The 18,344-nt window shown below is 41.1% G+C and overlaps 1 protein-coding gene across 1 annotated transcript in view; it reads right to left on the reverse strand.

Moving 5' to 3' along the window:
• Window positions 1-18,344, reverse strand: part of myocd (myocardin) — a 238,826-nt gene that overhangs the window by 5,379 nt on the left and 215,103 nt on the right. Inside the window, 8 exon segments of the mRNA XM_055150459.1 lie at window positions 163-282; window positions 1,607-2,041; window positions 3,410-3,901; window positions 5,480-5,621; window positions 6,039-6,145; window positions 6,147-6,359; window positions 7,360-7,449; window positions 13,238-13,404. Of these exon segments, the coding sequence (XP_055006434.1) occupies window positions 163-282; window positions 1,607-2,041; window positions 3,410-3,901; window positions 5,480-5,621; window positions 6,039-6,145; window positions 6,147-6,359; window positions 7,360-7,449; window positions 13,238-13,404 (1,766 nt within the window).

An 18,344-nucleotide genomic window follows, 5' to 3' on the forward strand; every position in this document is an offset into this window, starting at 1 on the left:
TACATGAAACACAGGCAAGACGTGACATTAGCCCCTCACAAGACAGAAGGGGAAATGCCACATGGGTGAAGGTTATGGACAGTGAACAGAGTGAGTCTACAGAAGGACGGAGTGAACTGAGCTGTGTACTGTATAGACCATAGCATGAGGACGAGGCATCACCTTGGACATGTTTTCACTCTTCACTGAGGAGCCATGGCTGACCCCAGTGTCTGAAGGGTACACTCTGTGGTCAGAGGGGTAGGAACAGTTCATCATCTGACCACCGCTCTTCTGCTGTACCTGAAAGTTTACAGGAAAAACAAGTTCAGTGAGTTCTAATAGTAGTCTGTAGTATGGACATTGGAGATAAATTTCGTGCCACACACAGTGATATGATGAGAGTGACATAGTGAGATTTAGATTCTATAAAAAAAGCACTTAATGTATTAGACAAAAAGCCCAATAATTATCATTATTGCAGAAAACTTGACAAATACAAATTCCTAAATTGGGACAACACAATCAAATATGCAGATTTAATTTTGGTATACAAAGTTGTTAATAATCTTGCTCCACCTCCTCTGAAGGAGTTTGTGAAAAGAAATTCAAATTGCACAACAAGAGCAGCTCTAGAAGCGACAGCTCTGTGCTGTTTAGGAAAAATGCTTTTGGAAGGCTCTTTTTTGCTTATTGAGCATGGAACACAGATCAACTCATATAGAACGTTTTGTAAAGCTTTAAAACTGGTTGTTCAGTGGTCAAATATGTCACCATGTTTAACCAAGTTAAATTTTTTTAATATTGAGGGGTTGTTGGTTCCATAGTGTGTGTATACATATATATATATATATATATATATATATATATATATATATATATATATATATATATATATATATATATATATATACACACACGTAGATACGTGCAAGCAGTGATCTGAATGGTCAAATTATAAGCGCGTGTGAGAGATTTGGATGCCCGTCCCTGGAGAGGGAAAGGAGCGAGGAGGGATAAGAGGACACAGATTTAGCAGGAAACACATCAGACTAAAGACTAAAGTAAAAGTGTTAAAATTGCGTTCATTAAATCAAAGTCTGGCTCCTATTGTGTTCAAGGGAAGAGTTTTTGTCTCAGGTCGGGTCATTATTTCGTCCTGTGTTGGTCACAGTCTGTGTTCTATAGGAGTCTATGGTCGCGGTGTGGACTGTGGGAGACTCTGAGCTACACCGGGAATGTGGCTGCGCTTGTACACGAATTTCAAATGTATAATAATGTGGAGAATAATGAATGGACCAAACAGTCCTTCTCCCTGTTTTGACACTTAAAATGCACAAATCTGAAGGTCATTCTTCTATATACGTGGATTTTCTGATCAAACACTTCCTCAAACTCTGTTCACTCCTGCTCCTCTCCACGAGTGTTGCTTTTTTTCCGTGTCTTCAGACTCCAGTAGAGCTTACAGGAGGTCCCGAGTTGGTGTAGAGTTAAACAAAGTGCCACGCTTTAGTCGAGGTTCATAAATACTGCGGTTGGTGTAGAGAGCGCGTACGCAAGGATTTGTGCGTAAGCGAGCTTTATAAATGTGGCCCCAGATCTGTAACACACAGCAGACAGTACCTACCTGCATGCTACACAGCCTGGCTCCCCCCAGGCCGTGAGGGTGTCCACACTCATCCCTGCCCAGTGGAGGTGTGAGCAGGTAGGGGGCGTGAGGAGAGAGGGGCTGGGGGCTGTGGGATGTCTTTCCTGGGGGGGAGTCCTGCGGGGAGGCTTGGGGACTGAGAAAGGCCGAGTGAGGGGCCCCGTCCATGAGCTGTGTCCCCCCGGGGCCCGCCTCCTCCATGTGCCCCACGCCCGGGCTCTTCAGCTGTTTGGGGGAGGACAGGGGGCAGCTGGAGGACAGGGGCACTGGCTCCTGTTTGACGGTGACTCCGAAGAAGTGTTGCCCCATGAGAGAGGGGCTGTGTTGGGGCATGGAGGGTAGGGGGGGTCCGGTTTCCTGGGTGGAGCCATATGAGCGCTTTCTCTTGTGCAACTGCATCTTCAGCTCCTCCACCTGGAACAAGCACAGTCCAAACATTTATCTTGGTGTATTAAAGCTTACTTAAAACATACTTTTTTTCCCCCTAATTCTGACAGAATAGTACTTCGTAAATATTTGGTAAATATTTTTTCATAGTTGTATAACTAACCTGTCTGTGTCCTGAGATAATCAAATAGAGTTTTTACTGAGAGCAATTGTAATGCTGATTTATTTTTAATTACAAAAGAAAAAAAAATCCAGTTGGTTTAAACCTAAAATGTGTAGCTACCTAAACCCCTGCAGCCAATCATGAGTCAGTGTTAGTGCAGCCTCTGCAGCTCAGGGACGGAATTCTGGAGGTTCTAAGGCCTGTCCATAAACTGAGGATGAAACAAACTTGGATGCGTCTCTATTTGCATGTTAAGGCTCTGGTAACTTAGATTCAGTTGTGATTATAAAATGTTTTTAAAAATGTTTGTTAAAACTGCTACATACAGTTCCTTTAAGTGGAGTGAAAATTATTGTCTGAGATTCAGGAGTAGGACCATGCCTCAACCTCCTCCTCCTCCTCCTCAGAGAATTAAATGGTCACATTTTTCTATAGCGCTTTTCCACCTTCAAGGCACTCAAAGCGCTTTACAACAAGGAACCACTCACCCATTCACACACACATTCACACACCAGTGTACACAGACACTGTGGGCAAGGTGGGTTAAGTGTCTTGCACAAGGACACAATGACATCATTCAACTGTGGGAGCTGGAATCACACCAGCCAACCTGTGGGTTGGTGGATCTGACCACTCAACCTGTGATGTTTATGTTGAGAGCTGGATTCGAACTGCCAACCTTCAGATCATTGGGCGAATGCTCTACCAACTGAGCAACTACCGCCCCAACTCACTTCGACCACATCTCTAATAGCAGCCTTTCCCTTCATCCCAATTTGTCTCAGCTAACTTGACCCCACCCTCCCACCTTCTATCTTGTTTGTCTTTCAGCTATAAGACGCCTACAAGGGGGGGGTCCCGTTCCGGCTGGGCCAATAAAAGATTGTGACGGAATCTCGACCCAGCCATCTCTGCCCTACCTTGTACATTATCAGGAAACTTCTTCTTTGCAGTATGTCGTTGCTGGTGTGGTCCTTGCTAGTGAACTATGTTTTCAGTAGTCCCACCTGTTATATGCACTGTTAATTAACTAATAAATAATTAATGTTTGATGGTAGAGTAGTTTATTTGGAATTTAAGAGACTCATACTAGACTAGTGGTTCTCAAACTTTTCCAGTACCAACATGTGGTCTTCTAAGCAAATCTAAATCAGGTCTAAAGACTATATGAGGCCTAAACCAGGACTAAACCAGGTCTAAACCAGGACTACACACTTAATAAAATTCGGGACCTGTCTCTGCTCTTGATGCAGTTTCCACGTCAGCTCGTCGATCACTTTCTGCTTCTCCACCAGCATTTTGTCTTTCTCTGCCTCCATTCCCTCCTGTCCTGTCCCCAGCCCATCCAGCCCCGCTCCCTCCACTCCATGCCCTGCCCCCAGCCCCTCCTCCATGTCCGTGGGGGAGGGCTGGAGGGTGAAATGTGTGTGGGGGGACATGTCACTGAAGCTCTCCGGCAGGGACCCGTTGAGGGACAACTCGGAGGAGGCAGGGGACATGGGCGGGCTGGATGAAGATGTGTAGGATGGGTAGAAGCCCTGGGACAGTGAGCTGGAGGTCAGGGAGCCACTGGGGGTAACGGGGAAGGTGCCAGTGGTGATGTCAGAGGGAGGGGAGGAGCCACAGCAGGGCTCGGTGAAGGGGCGGAGCCGTTCGATCAGGGAGGTCTTGGTCCCAGAGACGGGCATGCCACGCATCCGCAAGTGCTGCCTCAGCTCGGACACCTACATGAGGGACATTACAGGTTATATTCATGCTAGAGAGGTCCCATATTACACAAAATGGACTCTTGTGAGATTTTAGCCATGTTATAATGCTGTTATCGCATCAAAAGTTTTGTTCACACGTTTGTGTAATCCTTTATTATTACTCTGTCTACATCTCTAAAGCTCAAAATGCTCTGTTCCATCTTGTGATGTCATGCAGTAGTTTTCAAATTAGCAGCTCCTTTTAGCTTTTGTTCAGCAGAGATTTGTAATCCAACAATTTGAAATTAGTCAAATGATTCTAGTGAAGGTGTATGGAGCGGAGCACAATGGAGCACTTCCTGTATGAATGACATGACATCACAAGGAGTGTTTTCTGTTTGAGAGAACTCAGCCTAAATAAGCAGGATTTATGAGTTAAATGTGTGAATGAAACAAAACACAACTCCATTTATATTTTGAGTGGAAAGCTAGTTTCAATTTCATTCAATGCAAGCTACAAATTTAGTTTTGTTTTTTTCAGTTTCCAAAAGGAACATCAAAGAAACATTAATCCAAATTACATTTTGTACAGATTTCACATCTACAATTAGTTTATGTAAATCATTAATAATGATTAACATATTACATAAGGACCAGCACTAATTAAAATCCTTATGAGTTCAGCATAGCATAGTAAGATCCAAAGGTACAATGTTAGAGATGCCAACAGTTGTCAATATCTCAAGAAACAAAGAATGAAAAGCAGCATCTGCATTCGCAAAAAGGATGTGTGCTTGCATTCAAACCTCTATGGACGTACCTCAGAATGATGTCACATATATAAAGGGCAGTGAGTTGAGTGTGTGACTCCTATAAGTATCTTGGAACACTCACTGATTCAAATTTGAGCTTTGACGATTATTGTGCTACTGTGTGTAAAAGAGGCACCAGCACTTTCATTGTCTGAGAAAGTTTTCCTTTTACCATGTAGACAGAACCATAATGGCACTGTTCTATAAAATGTTTATAGAATCAGTTTTAACGTTTTCATTGGTCTTTTTCACTGCTAAAAACAAGAAGTCCCTGAGTCAGTCGGTTAAATGGGCAAATGAGGTGATTGTTCATTCTCAGAGCTGCCTGGACTCTCTGTACTCAAGACAGTTACAGAGAATGTCCCAGAGGATTTTAAAAGACATGCAACATCCACTAAACTCAGAGTTTCAGCTGCTTCCCTCTGGTCAGAAGCTTTTAGTCTCAAGCTCTAGAAAGAATCGTTTTAAAAGGAGCTTCTTTCCAGCTGCTATCATACTTATGAATAAAATATAATCTATTTATCTAAAAATTTTAGTACATTGCCTTGGAAAAATCACGTGTTTTTATATATTTAATATTTGATGTGATTTTAGACAAACATGATGGATGATTTTAATTTATTGTTTATGGAACAAAGCCATTCTGCACTGGAGCAATGTATTAGTTTATTTTGTAATTGTGTTTTTATACATGTTTATTGTTCATAATGTGGATGAATGAAATGTGAAATGTGGAACCAGCCTCAAATCTGTAAAACAAATTTACCTACGGATACGAATAAAACAACCTAATCTAACCTACCTTAAGGTCATCCAGGTTGGCGGGCAGGGGTCCAGGCTTGACCGCTGAGATGCTGTTCTGGTTGGGGAAGGCGTTCTTGATCGGAGAGGAGGAGTTACTGTTGGCTGAGCTGGAGCTACAGGAGAGCTGCTCACTGGTCCCCCTGAACATGAGAGAGCAGTGGTCAAAGTTAAGTACATCACACAGTCCTCTCTGAAAATACTGGCAGCCGTAATTTTAATAATTCCAATACTGTAATTCTAATCATTCTAATTTTGCTAAGAAATTCACTTTGTTTTCTCTAATTTTACCATTTTTGTTAAGTTTGCGATTTTTACTAGTTGGGCATGGCAGCAGATGTGATAAGGCTGGGTGTGTCTAGGGTAAGTTTTTAGGCCTAGTGTCAGGAGAGCACTAAATAAAGTTTCTAAGCAGTGCATCCACAAGTGAATGATAATGAACATTATAGATCAGTTTAGTTATTCTAGATATTGATTCATGCTACTTTCAGACCAAAAGTAACAGCCCTAATATTTGAGGACAGTGTATATTCCAGTTGCTGATCTTCACATGTGCTTACTTGTGGTTATGTGTGGGTGGGTGAGGCTGGTAGCTGAACGCGGGCTGCCTGGCTGGTCCCTGGGTCCCGTGCAGGTGCTGGTGAGTGTTGTGCGGGTGCTGGTGGTGTGGACTGGGTGTGTGCGTGCTTCTGTTGGCTCAGGATCTGTAGCTGGAGGAAGAGCTGCTGCTGTTGGAGGAGGCGGGCATAGGCTGAGTCCATGGGCGGAGGAGATCGCTCGCCCTTCTGATCTGGAGGGATGTACTGGTGATACTTGAGCTTCTTCACTTTGGGCTTCACGTCTTTGGGTTTCTTATGGCGGTTCTTGTCAGACGACTTTGACTGTTCGACAATGGTGGAGGTTTGGTTAGAGAAGACTCACCCAGAGCAGGTGTTCATTTGGTCAACCAAAATATTTTTGTCATATTTTTCATGTCTTATTTTTAGAGACTAAAACACATTTTTTCCCCCTATTTTTGTTGACCCTAAGGATTGATGCTTTCCTCAAATATCAAAAATTAAACATAAATGGATGAATGGACCTAGATTAGACCTAGACTAGATCCAAGTTCAACTTTTCAATGGCAGAGCCCCAGTCCAGACCATAAACAAACACAGCATCCAAGTAAGAAATAACACACAATTTATCATTATTAAATTCATGAATTATTATGGATTTGAACATTTTCATCAACTAAAACTAAAAGATTTGGTTTCCTAAATCTTCACTAAAACGTCGTCAAAAGACTAAAATAATGATTTATTGTCAAACGTAACACTAACCCAGTGTTGAAATAGTGTTGAAATACAGCTGCAATAGTTTGTGTTCTCGAATAATATAATGTCATTTTAGATGGAGGGTAGAGGCCTAGTGATGGGTTAAAATCAGGACTGTCTCCTTAATTAACAAATCAAAACAAAATCTAATATTTTCTGAATGAGGTCAAGAGTCTTCAAAAAATAATCTAAAACCCACAAAAATAACAGTACAAAAGATGCAAGTTAAAACTAAAATAATAACATTTAAATCAAATAACCAAACAAAAAAAATCCACAATAGTTGCATCAAAGACACTTACACTACATTATACTATGGTCAGTAATACTTCTACAGCTGAAGAGCATCATTTCCACACAAGGCAATGTGGGTGCAGTGTCTTGCCTAAGGACACAACAACTAGAACTAGACCCACACACTCCACTGTGGTACCTGGAATCCCCATCCAAGTACTACAAGTAACATCAATGACAAATATATATCTATGTGTCTAAAAGTTTAATCACCGAATAAACTCCCCCCCCCCCGTGTGTGTGTGTGTGTGTGTCTGCACGCCGCACACACCTTGACAATGGCAGGGACGGGGACAGGGGCTGTGGTCTGACTGCTGCAGCCCTCCTCCTGGATCTGCCCTGATATGTCTCTGGATCCTGTCTGCTCAGAAACAACACAACAACAAGACTGTTTTAGTAAATGGGCAAACTTCCCAGAATGACTTACATAGGGCATGTACACTTGTCATCACTAGAGGGAGTCATAGGCCAGTGCACTGCCCATCCCTCTGTCCTGTACTATTACAAATCTAATATCCTGTGATTTCTGTAGTTTTTATTATTTATTTATTTTTTTTGTATTGGGGTTTAAATGTTCAGTTTTTTAAAATGCTAATATAACTGCAAGAGACTGAAAGGAGCATTATCACCTTTAATAACATTTAATAGAGGACTAAGGAAACAACTGATAGAAAGTGTAGTTTAATTGTTTATTAAAAAAAAAAGCAAGAGATTCTCATGCAAGAGAGTCTGATGTTCACCTGTCATAATAGTTTATTTTTTAGTAACAGCCTCACCCTGATGCACATATGTACATAATAATTATTATGCTTATTCCACACGGACCTCTTCTGAGCCTTATCTTCCTCCTGCACAATGCGGATGATACATGTTTTCTGTAGGGTCTGGTCATACTTGTACAGTACGTGCAGTCGTACACTATGAGTGAGCAGAAAGCCTGAACCCAGTGACTCCACCTGGAGCTGGAACAATGATAAGGACAGTGTTTATAGACCCTTCAGATAAATACGAGCATGTTTACAGTGTCATACCTGCTGAATGACCAAGAGTTGTGACAGCTCTGCAAAGGCCAGTTATATCTGCAAAGGCCAACAGTTATACACAGAGGCGGGGTCATGCCACAGACTGTTTCAAGAAGTGGACTGAGGGAGTGTTATGTCACCCATAGCATTGAGTTCCAGCCAATTGAAGCTCATTGAGGCCTGCAGTCATAGGAATACATTTGGAGCTGAGTTCCATTTCTGGAATTCCAACCACAAGTATAAAAGTAACCAAAGAACCAACCTAGAGTGAGACTGTTGAAAGCAATGGCCCTTCCTGTCCTCACCAGGAGCGGGGGCTTAGCAGTGCTGTCAATCAAATGCTAGTGGGACTGACCTCGAGGAAAAAGGTGCTTGGTTGTTCATATCTTAATTTTGGAACAGCAGTAGTTACAAAGAGAGGAATGTTGTTGTTTTTTTCAATAGAAGAGGTGGAGCCAGGAGTGCATCCATGCTCACTTCCTATTTGGAATGGCTAGTGGGTTAGCTATGGTCATTTTTTAATACAGTCTATAGGCAATGCAAAGACAGAGCCCAAATAACAGTGAGCAGGGTCACCTCTCCACAGATCTGACCCACTACGCAAAGATTTGAAACATTGAAACATCTTTTCAGGGTCCTTTTTGTATGTCCAATCTTGGTCCACTGAAGGTGCAGACTCCAGATCACGTCTTTTTCTCCAACATCTTCTGGATGTCCAGTATTGTCATTTGTTTGTTGAGAGTGGGATTCAAACAACCAACCTTCAGATCAGTGAACAAACTGAGCTACACTGCTGCCCACCAGTGCCTCCCTTTTAGACCATTTTTATGGTTCAATTCATAGGCCCATAGAATTATAATAATTTTTGTATGAGTAGGCTATAATTTTCCACAATAAATAAATAAACATACATAAACACCAGTTTTAACTAAACACAAGCTGCTAGTGACCTTCTATCATTCCACTATTGAGAGCCTGCTGACCTGTGCTGTGACAGTGTCAGTGTGGCTCTCGCTGCACAGAGGCTGACAGGAACGTCTACAGCGGGTCATCAATACTGCACAGGACATTTTGGCTGTCCTTTGCCTTCCATAACCACGTTATACAACGCTCGATGTCTCAGCAGAATGAGGAAGATCATTAAACACAAAACACACCCTGGATTCACCTGTTCAATCTGTTGTCTTCTGGCAGGAGCTTCAGGTCAATTCCAGCTACGACCAACAGACTCAGGGACAGCTTCTTCTCCAAAGCTGTCACCATACTGAATCATTATTACACTGAGAATTATTCATTTGTTTTAATTATTTTGTTTAATTCTTGCACTTTGACGGAGCAGCTCTGAATTCCATTATACTGTATAATGACAATAAAGGCTTTCTATTCTATTACTGGTAACAAAATATCATATGCTCAAAGAAATAATTAACAATAAATGTTTAATCACAAATAATAAAAATGAATATTAATGAAAGTTACTTGTATTATGTTGATATTTATAATAAAAAAAGTATTATATTCATTAATAACATAATTTTCCTGCGTCTGTGTTAGATGTCCCTATGACATCCAAAAAAGTCCCTTAGTCCATGGTTCAAAGGTTTAACAGCAGATTGACGTCCAAGTGGGTTCATAGTTGGACATCCAAATAGTGGACATAATTTGAATGTCATTTAGTCCAGGATTGGTCTTGGACTGCACTACAGACATGATCTGCATATCTGTAAGACGTTTAATGTTTAGTGGGGAGATGTAACTTGGCCTAGTGCATGAGGCCACCTTCTTGTCTCCATAGTAATAAATAGGTTTAATGCCATATTGTGGAACTTTATGTGTATGGACTGTCACATGTGTAGTTATCTGATGGTAGACATACAGTTGGTGTTCCAAAGGAAGAGAGTATGGATGGCAAGTGCTTCCTTTGAGCTCTGGCTCCATTTGGCTGTAACTGCTGCTGTCAGGCTTGTGATTCTGACCTTAAAATGTTCATATTAACTTGCTCTACATCACAGGTGTCAAACATGCGGCCCGGGGGCCAGATCCGGCCCTCCAAGACCTTTAATCTGGCCCTCGGCTTATTTTCTACTAAAATATTTTAATTCTGTTTTTTATTAAAATCTTGTTAATTTTCTGCGGTGTTTATCACAGCAGCATCTCCAGTGTCTCTGTACGTGGCCCCTCCCACCAGAGCAGCACAAATGAAGACTTGTCTCTTTCCAAACGCTCTTAAAGGACGATCGTTTTGACTGTTGACCGTGACATCCTCATCAGAAAAATGTCCAACATGAGAAAAGTGGAGCCGAGTGCAGGATTTTACAAGAAAAATTTACTTATTCCTATTTATACAAGTTCATGTTAAACAAGTTCATGTTAAAACATTGTGTTGAAATGGTATTTTTCTTAAAGTTTCAGGTTGTTCATAATATTATAATATTTTGTAAAAGAAAGAGTTCATCAGTTAAAAAAGATTTCTGTAATAGATTTGTGTTTCTCTGCACAAATATTTGAACTTATTGTTATTTTTGGGGTTTATATGACATGAGTTTTCTGATCCGGCCAATTTGGGATCAGAGTTGGTTGGATACGGCCCCCGGATCAAAATGAGTTTGACACTCCTGCTCTACATGATCCTGGGGTTTTTATTCCATTATTTTGTCCACAAATCCAGTATAACAGTGATTTATTAATCAGCCAAAATGCGTCTTGTGTGTGTCGACTCATCATTTTGCTTAGTTTATAAGGATTTCTACGGGACAAGAACTGAAAAGAAAAGTGAGTGAGTGAGGCAGCTGAACATTTGGTATTTTTGGTATTTACCTATAAGCCATGATTCACAAATTGAGTTTCCTAATATTTTCTTTCTGCATAAATAGCTGTTTTTACATGAACTCCCCCAGCAGGTGTAGTATTGTGAGTGCAGTTTGGGTCAGATACACAGATACATATTAATCTGAGCTATTATTTTATTCATGTGTTTTATTTTTAGTCAACAAATCAGCATATGTCTTTATTCAAGCAAAGTTTCATTTAGTCAACTACAGCCTTAAACGTGCATTGTGTAACTTTTCTGGTTCAGGGTCTGTCAGATGCTTTTCTCCATGGAGATGTTACTGCTGTGTCTGAAATGTTTGATAGTACATACTATTTTCAAGGAGAGCAACCCAGACCAAGTTACAAGTCAGATCTGTGGAGAGGCAACCACAGTCAGAATGCCTGTTTTATGTATTTTCATCTATAAAACCACCTGTAATTGAATAAATGTAAGATAGAGCTGTTTAATGTCATACTGTGGAACATTCCGTCCAGAGCAATGACATCTCCATCGAAAGAAGCAAGTGACAGACCCCAAAAAGTTATGGCAGATGCTATTTGCACCCTGGGTGTAAATAGCTAACATTGTTATTCACACATAGGGCAAATAGCCATTGTTGCTATTTACACCAGGGTGTATTTAGTGTGGCACATAGAAGGGCACCCGGGTGTTCCTAGACAAAAATACTATTTACACCCAGCTTATTTATAAAAAAAAACAAAAAAAAACTCACTGACGGTACAAACATAAAGGCAGCAGCCCAGTGAAAATCAATAATATTTGATGTTTTTTTTTAAGTCAAAATTATGCTGAATCATCGATCAGTTATTTGCAGTCTGCACCTAATGGTTTAGTCCCGATTAAATCTTGTTTTAGTCCTGTTTTAGTCCTGGTTTAGACTTGGTTTTAATCCTGATTTTAGTCCTGGTTTAAAACTGGTTTTAGTTCTGGTTTAGTTCTGATTTAGTCCTGGTTTTAGTCCTGGTTTTAGTCTTGGCTTTATTTCTGGTTTAGTTCTGGTTTAGTCCTGCTTTTAGTTTTGGTTTAGAGGCGCACGGGAAGAGGCATGGTCCACGCGGTGTACTGGAGAACACGCGGTGTACAGGAGGAAATGCGGTGTACTGGAGAACACGCGGTGTACAGGAGGAAATGCGGTGTACGGGAGAACACGTGGTGTACAGGAGGAAACGCGGCTTACGGGAGGAAACGCGGTGCACGGTCTATGGGTCCACGCAGTGTATGTGAGAAGGAGTAACGCCAAGGTAAGGGGCCTCTATTGGTTTACGAGACCCTACTCAATGTGCGTACTGTGCGTATTGGGTGAACTGGTACTGACACTGTATCATGCATTGTGACAGAATGGGGCCATGTGAAAAAATCCACGATAACCAATGGGTTTGGAAAGGCTGGACTGCTCCGTGATGAACAGGACAGCACATGAGCAAGGGACAATTTGCCTGGAGACGAAAGTGACATGGGAGTCGACGTAAATAAAATGACATGAGTGAAATGACTGTTGAAAAAAGAGACGTGCTGAACCTGCACACTTACGATCTGCACATGTATGATCTCTGTAAAGTTTAACATGAACCATCTCCAGAACAGACTCACCACTGTCCGACAGAAGCTTCGCATCAGGCACAGAGCGAACTTTTTTTTTCGGCGGGTATTTTATACAGATTAGCCTTGTGGCGTTATAATCTCAAATGGGCTGATGTTGCTATGTAGTAGTTCTGGTGCTTACGAGGGTCAAATTCTTACATTTGAACCACTTATAATGTTTCCATTCTCTTACTCGAGGCTGAACTTGAACTGCTGAATAGACAGATCAACTAGCATAACCGCTAGCTGTACATCGCACATGCTAAATAAACTGTCCATGATGCTGTGATGCCTTCAACTTAATTACCCAAATATTGATGGTCGGACAGGCATTGCAAATATATTTTGTAGCAACATTGATTTACCTTTTACCTTTCCTTACCCTACTTTCATTTTGAATTTTATTTCTTTGGATTTTCAAATCCAGCTTCCTGCACTTTTCACAGGAAACGACGTAAACAGACGCATCACCATTCCCTTTTTTCTTGAGACGGGTGTAAATAGAAGAATCGTGTCCATTGAACTATTAACACCCAGGGTGTAAATAGACACTCCGAAAAGTTATACAGTTCACCTTTAATAATAATAATCATAATTTTCATGACTCTCAAAAACCCTTCACACAGTTCAAGACAAAACACAAACTAAAAAAACAGAAAAAAAAAGAGATGCAGATATTTGAAGACACTTGATTTTTCAGGGCCTGTGGTTACCTGGCATGGGCTGGCGAGGGCGCTGGCGAGGCTGCTCCCCTCCGCAGTGCAGGCTGAGCTGTGGGACTCTGGCTCGCTGACCTGTTGCTCTGGAGACAGACTGCCGCTGCTGCTGTCCTCCTCGAAAGCGTAAGAGTCCTCCTGCTTCGGAAACTTTCCATGGTTCACTGGAATACAAACACACAAAAACACAGTTACAAATTACAACGTCCATGAGATGAATCACTTCTGCCAGTGAACAAGTCTGCTTATTCGCACACAGCACTTACAGCCAGCTATTTATATTGACCCTGCCATGGCTGACAGGGGCAGAGACAGGTGCGCAGTGTGGTAATACAGTGGTTTCAGTGGAAATAAGAAAGATAAAGGGAGATTAAAAACAATTATGTGAGGAGGGAGACTAAAGCATATATGTGTTGTCATAATATTGTGTAATACCAGAGCAAGTAGTAGTAAATAATTTTAAACCAACTTTACGCCATAGTCATACATTTTTAAAGGGAGTATTCTGCAAAATTGATTTTTTGTTAGTTATAACATTGTTCCACAGTCAAAAACATGCCTGAAGAGGTTTGAGATGTTATCCTTGCATGCTTGAGTAATCTAGAGATCTCTCAGCAGTATGAGCCCACGCCTCTTAAAAAAGGTTTCGCCCTCAAGCCTACACCACACAAGCTCCTGCACAACAGTCCTTCATAAATATACACTACAACTTCACAAACCAAGTAGTTTCATTAGCAGGATGCACACAGATTGTGATAGTACTCTGAAGGGGGAGTGACTGAGCACAGGAAGCAAAGGAAAGGTAAAGCATCAAAAACTAAACTGAAAATAATTACTGTATTTTTCCGACTATAAGGTGCACCGGTTTATAAGGCGCAATATCAATAATGTTGAATTCTCTCTGTTTTCATACATACATACATACATAATTAGATTATAAGATGCATTAATCAAAACAAATGGACAACTGAACTTAAAACCACACAGCTCATTTACATAAACTATTAGAGCTGAAAAAACAACTCGCTCCTTGTGCGCTGATGTGGTTCAGCTTCTGTCAAACTAAAGGACCCGACTCCGCAAGGCACCTGACTATAGTAGCCATAATGCTCTGACAATCCATCAAGCGATGCAGCTTTGTAGTTTACCAGTACTAAAACATTTTGAGAGATGCTTGAGAGGGAGGTCAGGAACCAGAATTAATACATAAGGCGCACTGTCAATTTTTGAGAAACTTAAAGGATTTTAAGTGCATCTTATAGTTTGAAAAAAATACGGTAAACATTCTAATAGCTGTTGTTTTGGGTGAATTTAAAACAGGAAAAGGCAATGTGGTGATCTAAATATGTTATACATTACAGTGAATACCCCACAGAAGTCACACATCCCCTATTAAAAAAAACAAAAAAAAAATCTACCAAGATTAGAATTAATGGGTCCATTAATTGTGGCTCGACTTGGGGAAAATGTGAGTCTGGATGGATGTGACAGAAAATCAAATGTATTTATGGACGGACTCTATGATTGTATTTCACTGGATCTGAAGTAGCTCGATGCACTGGAAACAATTTGTGGCAAATAGAGCCATCGAAAAACAAAGTTTGACATTACCGGAGAACTGGAGACACTGTGCCAGGAAGGACAATGCTGCAGATCGTGGCACGTGCTGTGTGAGCGCACAGGCGTGCAGCGAGGACACGATGTGGTGGCACGGGGCAGAGTGGCTGTTAAGGGACACTCAAACAATGGATTTTGATGACGTTCCGGATTATATTGTTGAAAATACCCTCATAGAACCAAAGCGCGTTTCTCAACCTTTATTTGATTTATCCAGACACAGTGCACTCAACAAGGTTGTGAGAATAACTGCATGGATTTTGCAATTCATACAAAATACAAAAAAACAAGAAAAATTCAAGGACGCGTTGTGCACAGAGGAACTCAACAAGGCAGAGGAATACTGGATACGTTTTACTCAACAAGAAAGTTTGATGCTAGAAATTACAGGTTTATCAGGTGGCATGCCATTGGATAAATGATCAAGAATCCTGCCACTGAAACCATTTCTGGATGAAAATGGGCTTTTCTGCATCGGAGGAAGCAAATTGGTCCTACTCACAGAGACATCCAATAATCCTCCCTGGCAATGACAAGTTTTCTGAACTTTTAATTCATGAAGATGTGCCCATGAAGATGTGATGCATTCTGGTTTGCAAGCAACACGATGTCATATTTGAGAGATATTTTGGATTCTTAGAGGCAGACAAATGACCAAAAGATGTGTCCGAAAATGTTTAATTTGTAAAAGGACTCGCGTAAGGGCTGGACAACAAGTCAGCCACTCCCACGAGAGCATATAAACACCACACAAGCTTTCAAGACAGCTGGCGTGGACTTTGCTGGACCCCATTATACAAAGCCAAATAATGAAAAGGCATCCATTGCACTATTCACCTGCGCTGTGACTAGGGCGGTGCACTTGGAGCTGGTTTCATGCATGTCCACTGAAGCATTTCTACTGGCTTTTCGAGTGACTTAAAGGCTCTATGGAATATTTTAAATGGAAGTGAGACATAAAAACTGTTTGCAAAAACGGACTCTGCCCCCTATTAAAAGATACCCACCAGTGCCCTCATGTGTGCGTGTTCTAGTTTCAAGTTAAACATTTTTTACTCTGTCCTCCTTCCCTTTCCCCTTAAACCTTATGAATTTTGCCTGCAACGTTCTTGTCACACTCACTACAGACCTACTTGTTCTTGCAGCAATATTCGAGATGTCTGATTAAAGGTGAACTCTGTAACTTTCTGATGGAGGGCCCATTATCTTCTTATCTCCATGGAGATGTCATAGCTTTTGCCTGGATTATTCCACAGTCTAGCATTAAACGTATCTAACTCCATGGAAACAAGCAGCTGATGCCACCAGGTCAAGTTACAGGTCAGAGGTGATTAAGCCTGTAATGATAATCAATAAATCAATTAATCCTATGATAACTTTTAACGAGCTCGATAACTTTTCCGGCCTCGATAAATTCTATTTGCATGCTTGTTTGTTTTCCTCGCTCTCTCTCTCAAAGACGGTGAATGTGAATGTCCTCTCGTAAGCGTAATGACGCTTCAACCAAAGAACCAAAACTGTTCAACTCCGTGTGCCAAAACAATCAACATTGGTGAGTGGGACACGCCTCAACAGCCACATGCGTCAAATGCTGCGAGCCCGCAAATGACGAGAGGAAATGTCTCAAACCCCAACAGAACCCGAAATCCCACAAGAAACCAACACGATACAGACAGAAAAGAGGCTCCCTCATAGAGAAATAACATCCTGTGTCGTGGGTTCATACGAACACTTCAAGACCAAAATGACGAGGCAATAGCAGCAGCCACAGACAGAGTGGTCACTATATACCAAGTCAGTGACTAAAATCACTTTTAAGGTCAATTTTGTTACAGAAACTTAGTAATTCATTTTATTTATTTCTTTGGTTGTGTTTGGTTCAACAGTGGTTTATTCAAGTGCATTTTTGTGAACAAGTCCTCACTGTAAGCCAGACTACATTAGACTAGTCCTATGTTAATAAGTCTGTTTTATTTAGGCCTGTTGTCTTTGGTTGTCTTGTCTGTGTTAAATGTTATTTAGAACTTAGGTTTATTGATCTTTGAAAGGGTGTATTTGCCTTTTTATTCCATGGTCAATATATTAGTTGAAATCGGTTTCAAAATATCAATATTATCATTTATCGCAATAAATTCTTGGTCAATTAATCATCCAGCAAAATCTGTTATCATTACAGGCCTAGAGGTGAGCCCATTCACATATTTCTAGACAACTTTTTAAACTTTTTTTTTTTTTTTTCAGTTTCCATAATTCAAACAGTACTTACTTGTCATGGTCAGACTTGACCTGTATCTTGACCTATTTGCCTCAATTACTAGTGTTTATGATGATAGTTAATGCCATACTGTGGAACATTCAAGGACAAAAGCCAACATCCCCATGGAGACAAGCAGGGGTTGGACCCTCCAGTCAGAACAGTTAAATATTGCACTTTAATTTCCAGTCATCAAAAGCATCTAGATTCTGAAAATCTAGATTTGACAGCTCACACCTCACACACTCAGAGCAGAGGTGTCCCGCTCTATGGCCCTTATGATCCACCTGCGCTCTGATTGGCTGCTCTGATATCACGTCGGGCTGTGATTGGACCAGCCCGAGCAGCTATCTGTAAATGTGTGGAAGTACAAGACTCCTGTTTGGTGTGATGGTTTCAATCACACTCCATTTCAAGCACTGGCACTCCCTGACCCCTGTCTGCTACTGCACGTGCTCAGTAGAGTTGCTATGATACTAAAAGGTGTAACTTGATTTTCATACTAAGGAATAGACTCAGAGTGAATACAGATTCCAAAGCCATGATGAGGATGACAAAAAAAACAAAACAAAACAAAAGACAATAGAATGTGATTTTCAACATTAAAGGGCTCATATTATGCTATTTTCTGATCTATGTTATAATATTCCACCTTGTGGGGTTAAAATCGTTTGGATAATTTCAACCTTGGAACTGTTATTCTCAACTGAACTGAAGGTAAATGGTGGAGCAGAGCATTTTGAGCTCTGGATATATAAACAGACTAATAAACCAGGATTACTCAAACATGTGAATAAATCAAAACTCAACTCCAGGCAGAGTCCTGCACAGGCAGAGTCACTGAAAAGGGCGACTTTTAACGTTCTGGAAGTTTACGGGCAGGTATGTGGGCGGGGAGTGATAACACACGGGCGGGTCAGGTGAATCAAATGAATGACAAACGGGAGAAAAATACTTGATGCACATCCAGGACGTCTACTGCCCTGGTAACAAGTGCCATTTCCCCTTTTTTTCCCAGAACAATGGGCCAGGCTGAGAGAGATTTTAGTGTTTTTATTACACAAACCATCAGGGGAAGAGATCGGCTCAGCGGCTGCGCTCCTGGTTTAGTCCTGGTTTAGTTTTGGTTTAGTCCTGGTTTAGTCTTGGTTTAGTCTTGGTTTAGTCCTGGTTTAGTCTTGGTTTAGTCCTGGTTAAGTCCTGGTTTAGACCTGTTCCAGTCCCGGTGTAGTC

The sequence above is a fragment of the Boleophthalmus pectinirostris genome, unplaced genomic scaffold, assembly GCF_026225935.1.
Source record: "Boleophthalmus pectinirostris isolate CB_2022bp ecotype Guang Dong unplaced genomic scaffold, ASM2622593v1 HiC_scaffold_14, whole genome shotgun sequence".
Taxonomy (NCBI): domain Eukaryota; kingdom Metazoa; phylum Chordata; class Actinopteri; order Gobiiformes; family Gobiidae; genus Boleophthalmus; species Boleophthalmus pectinirostris.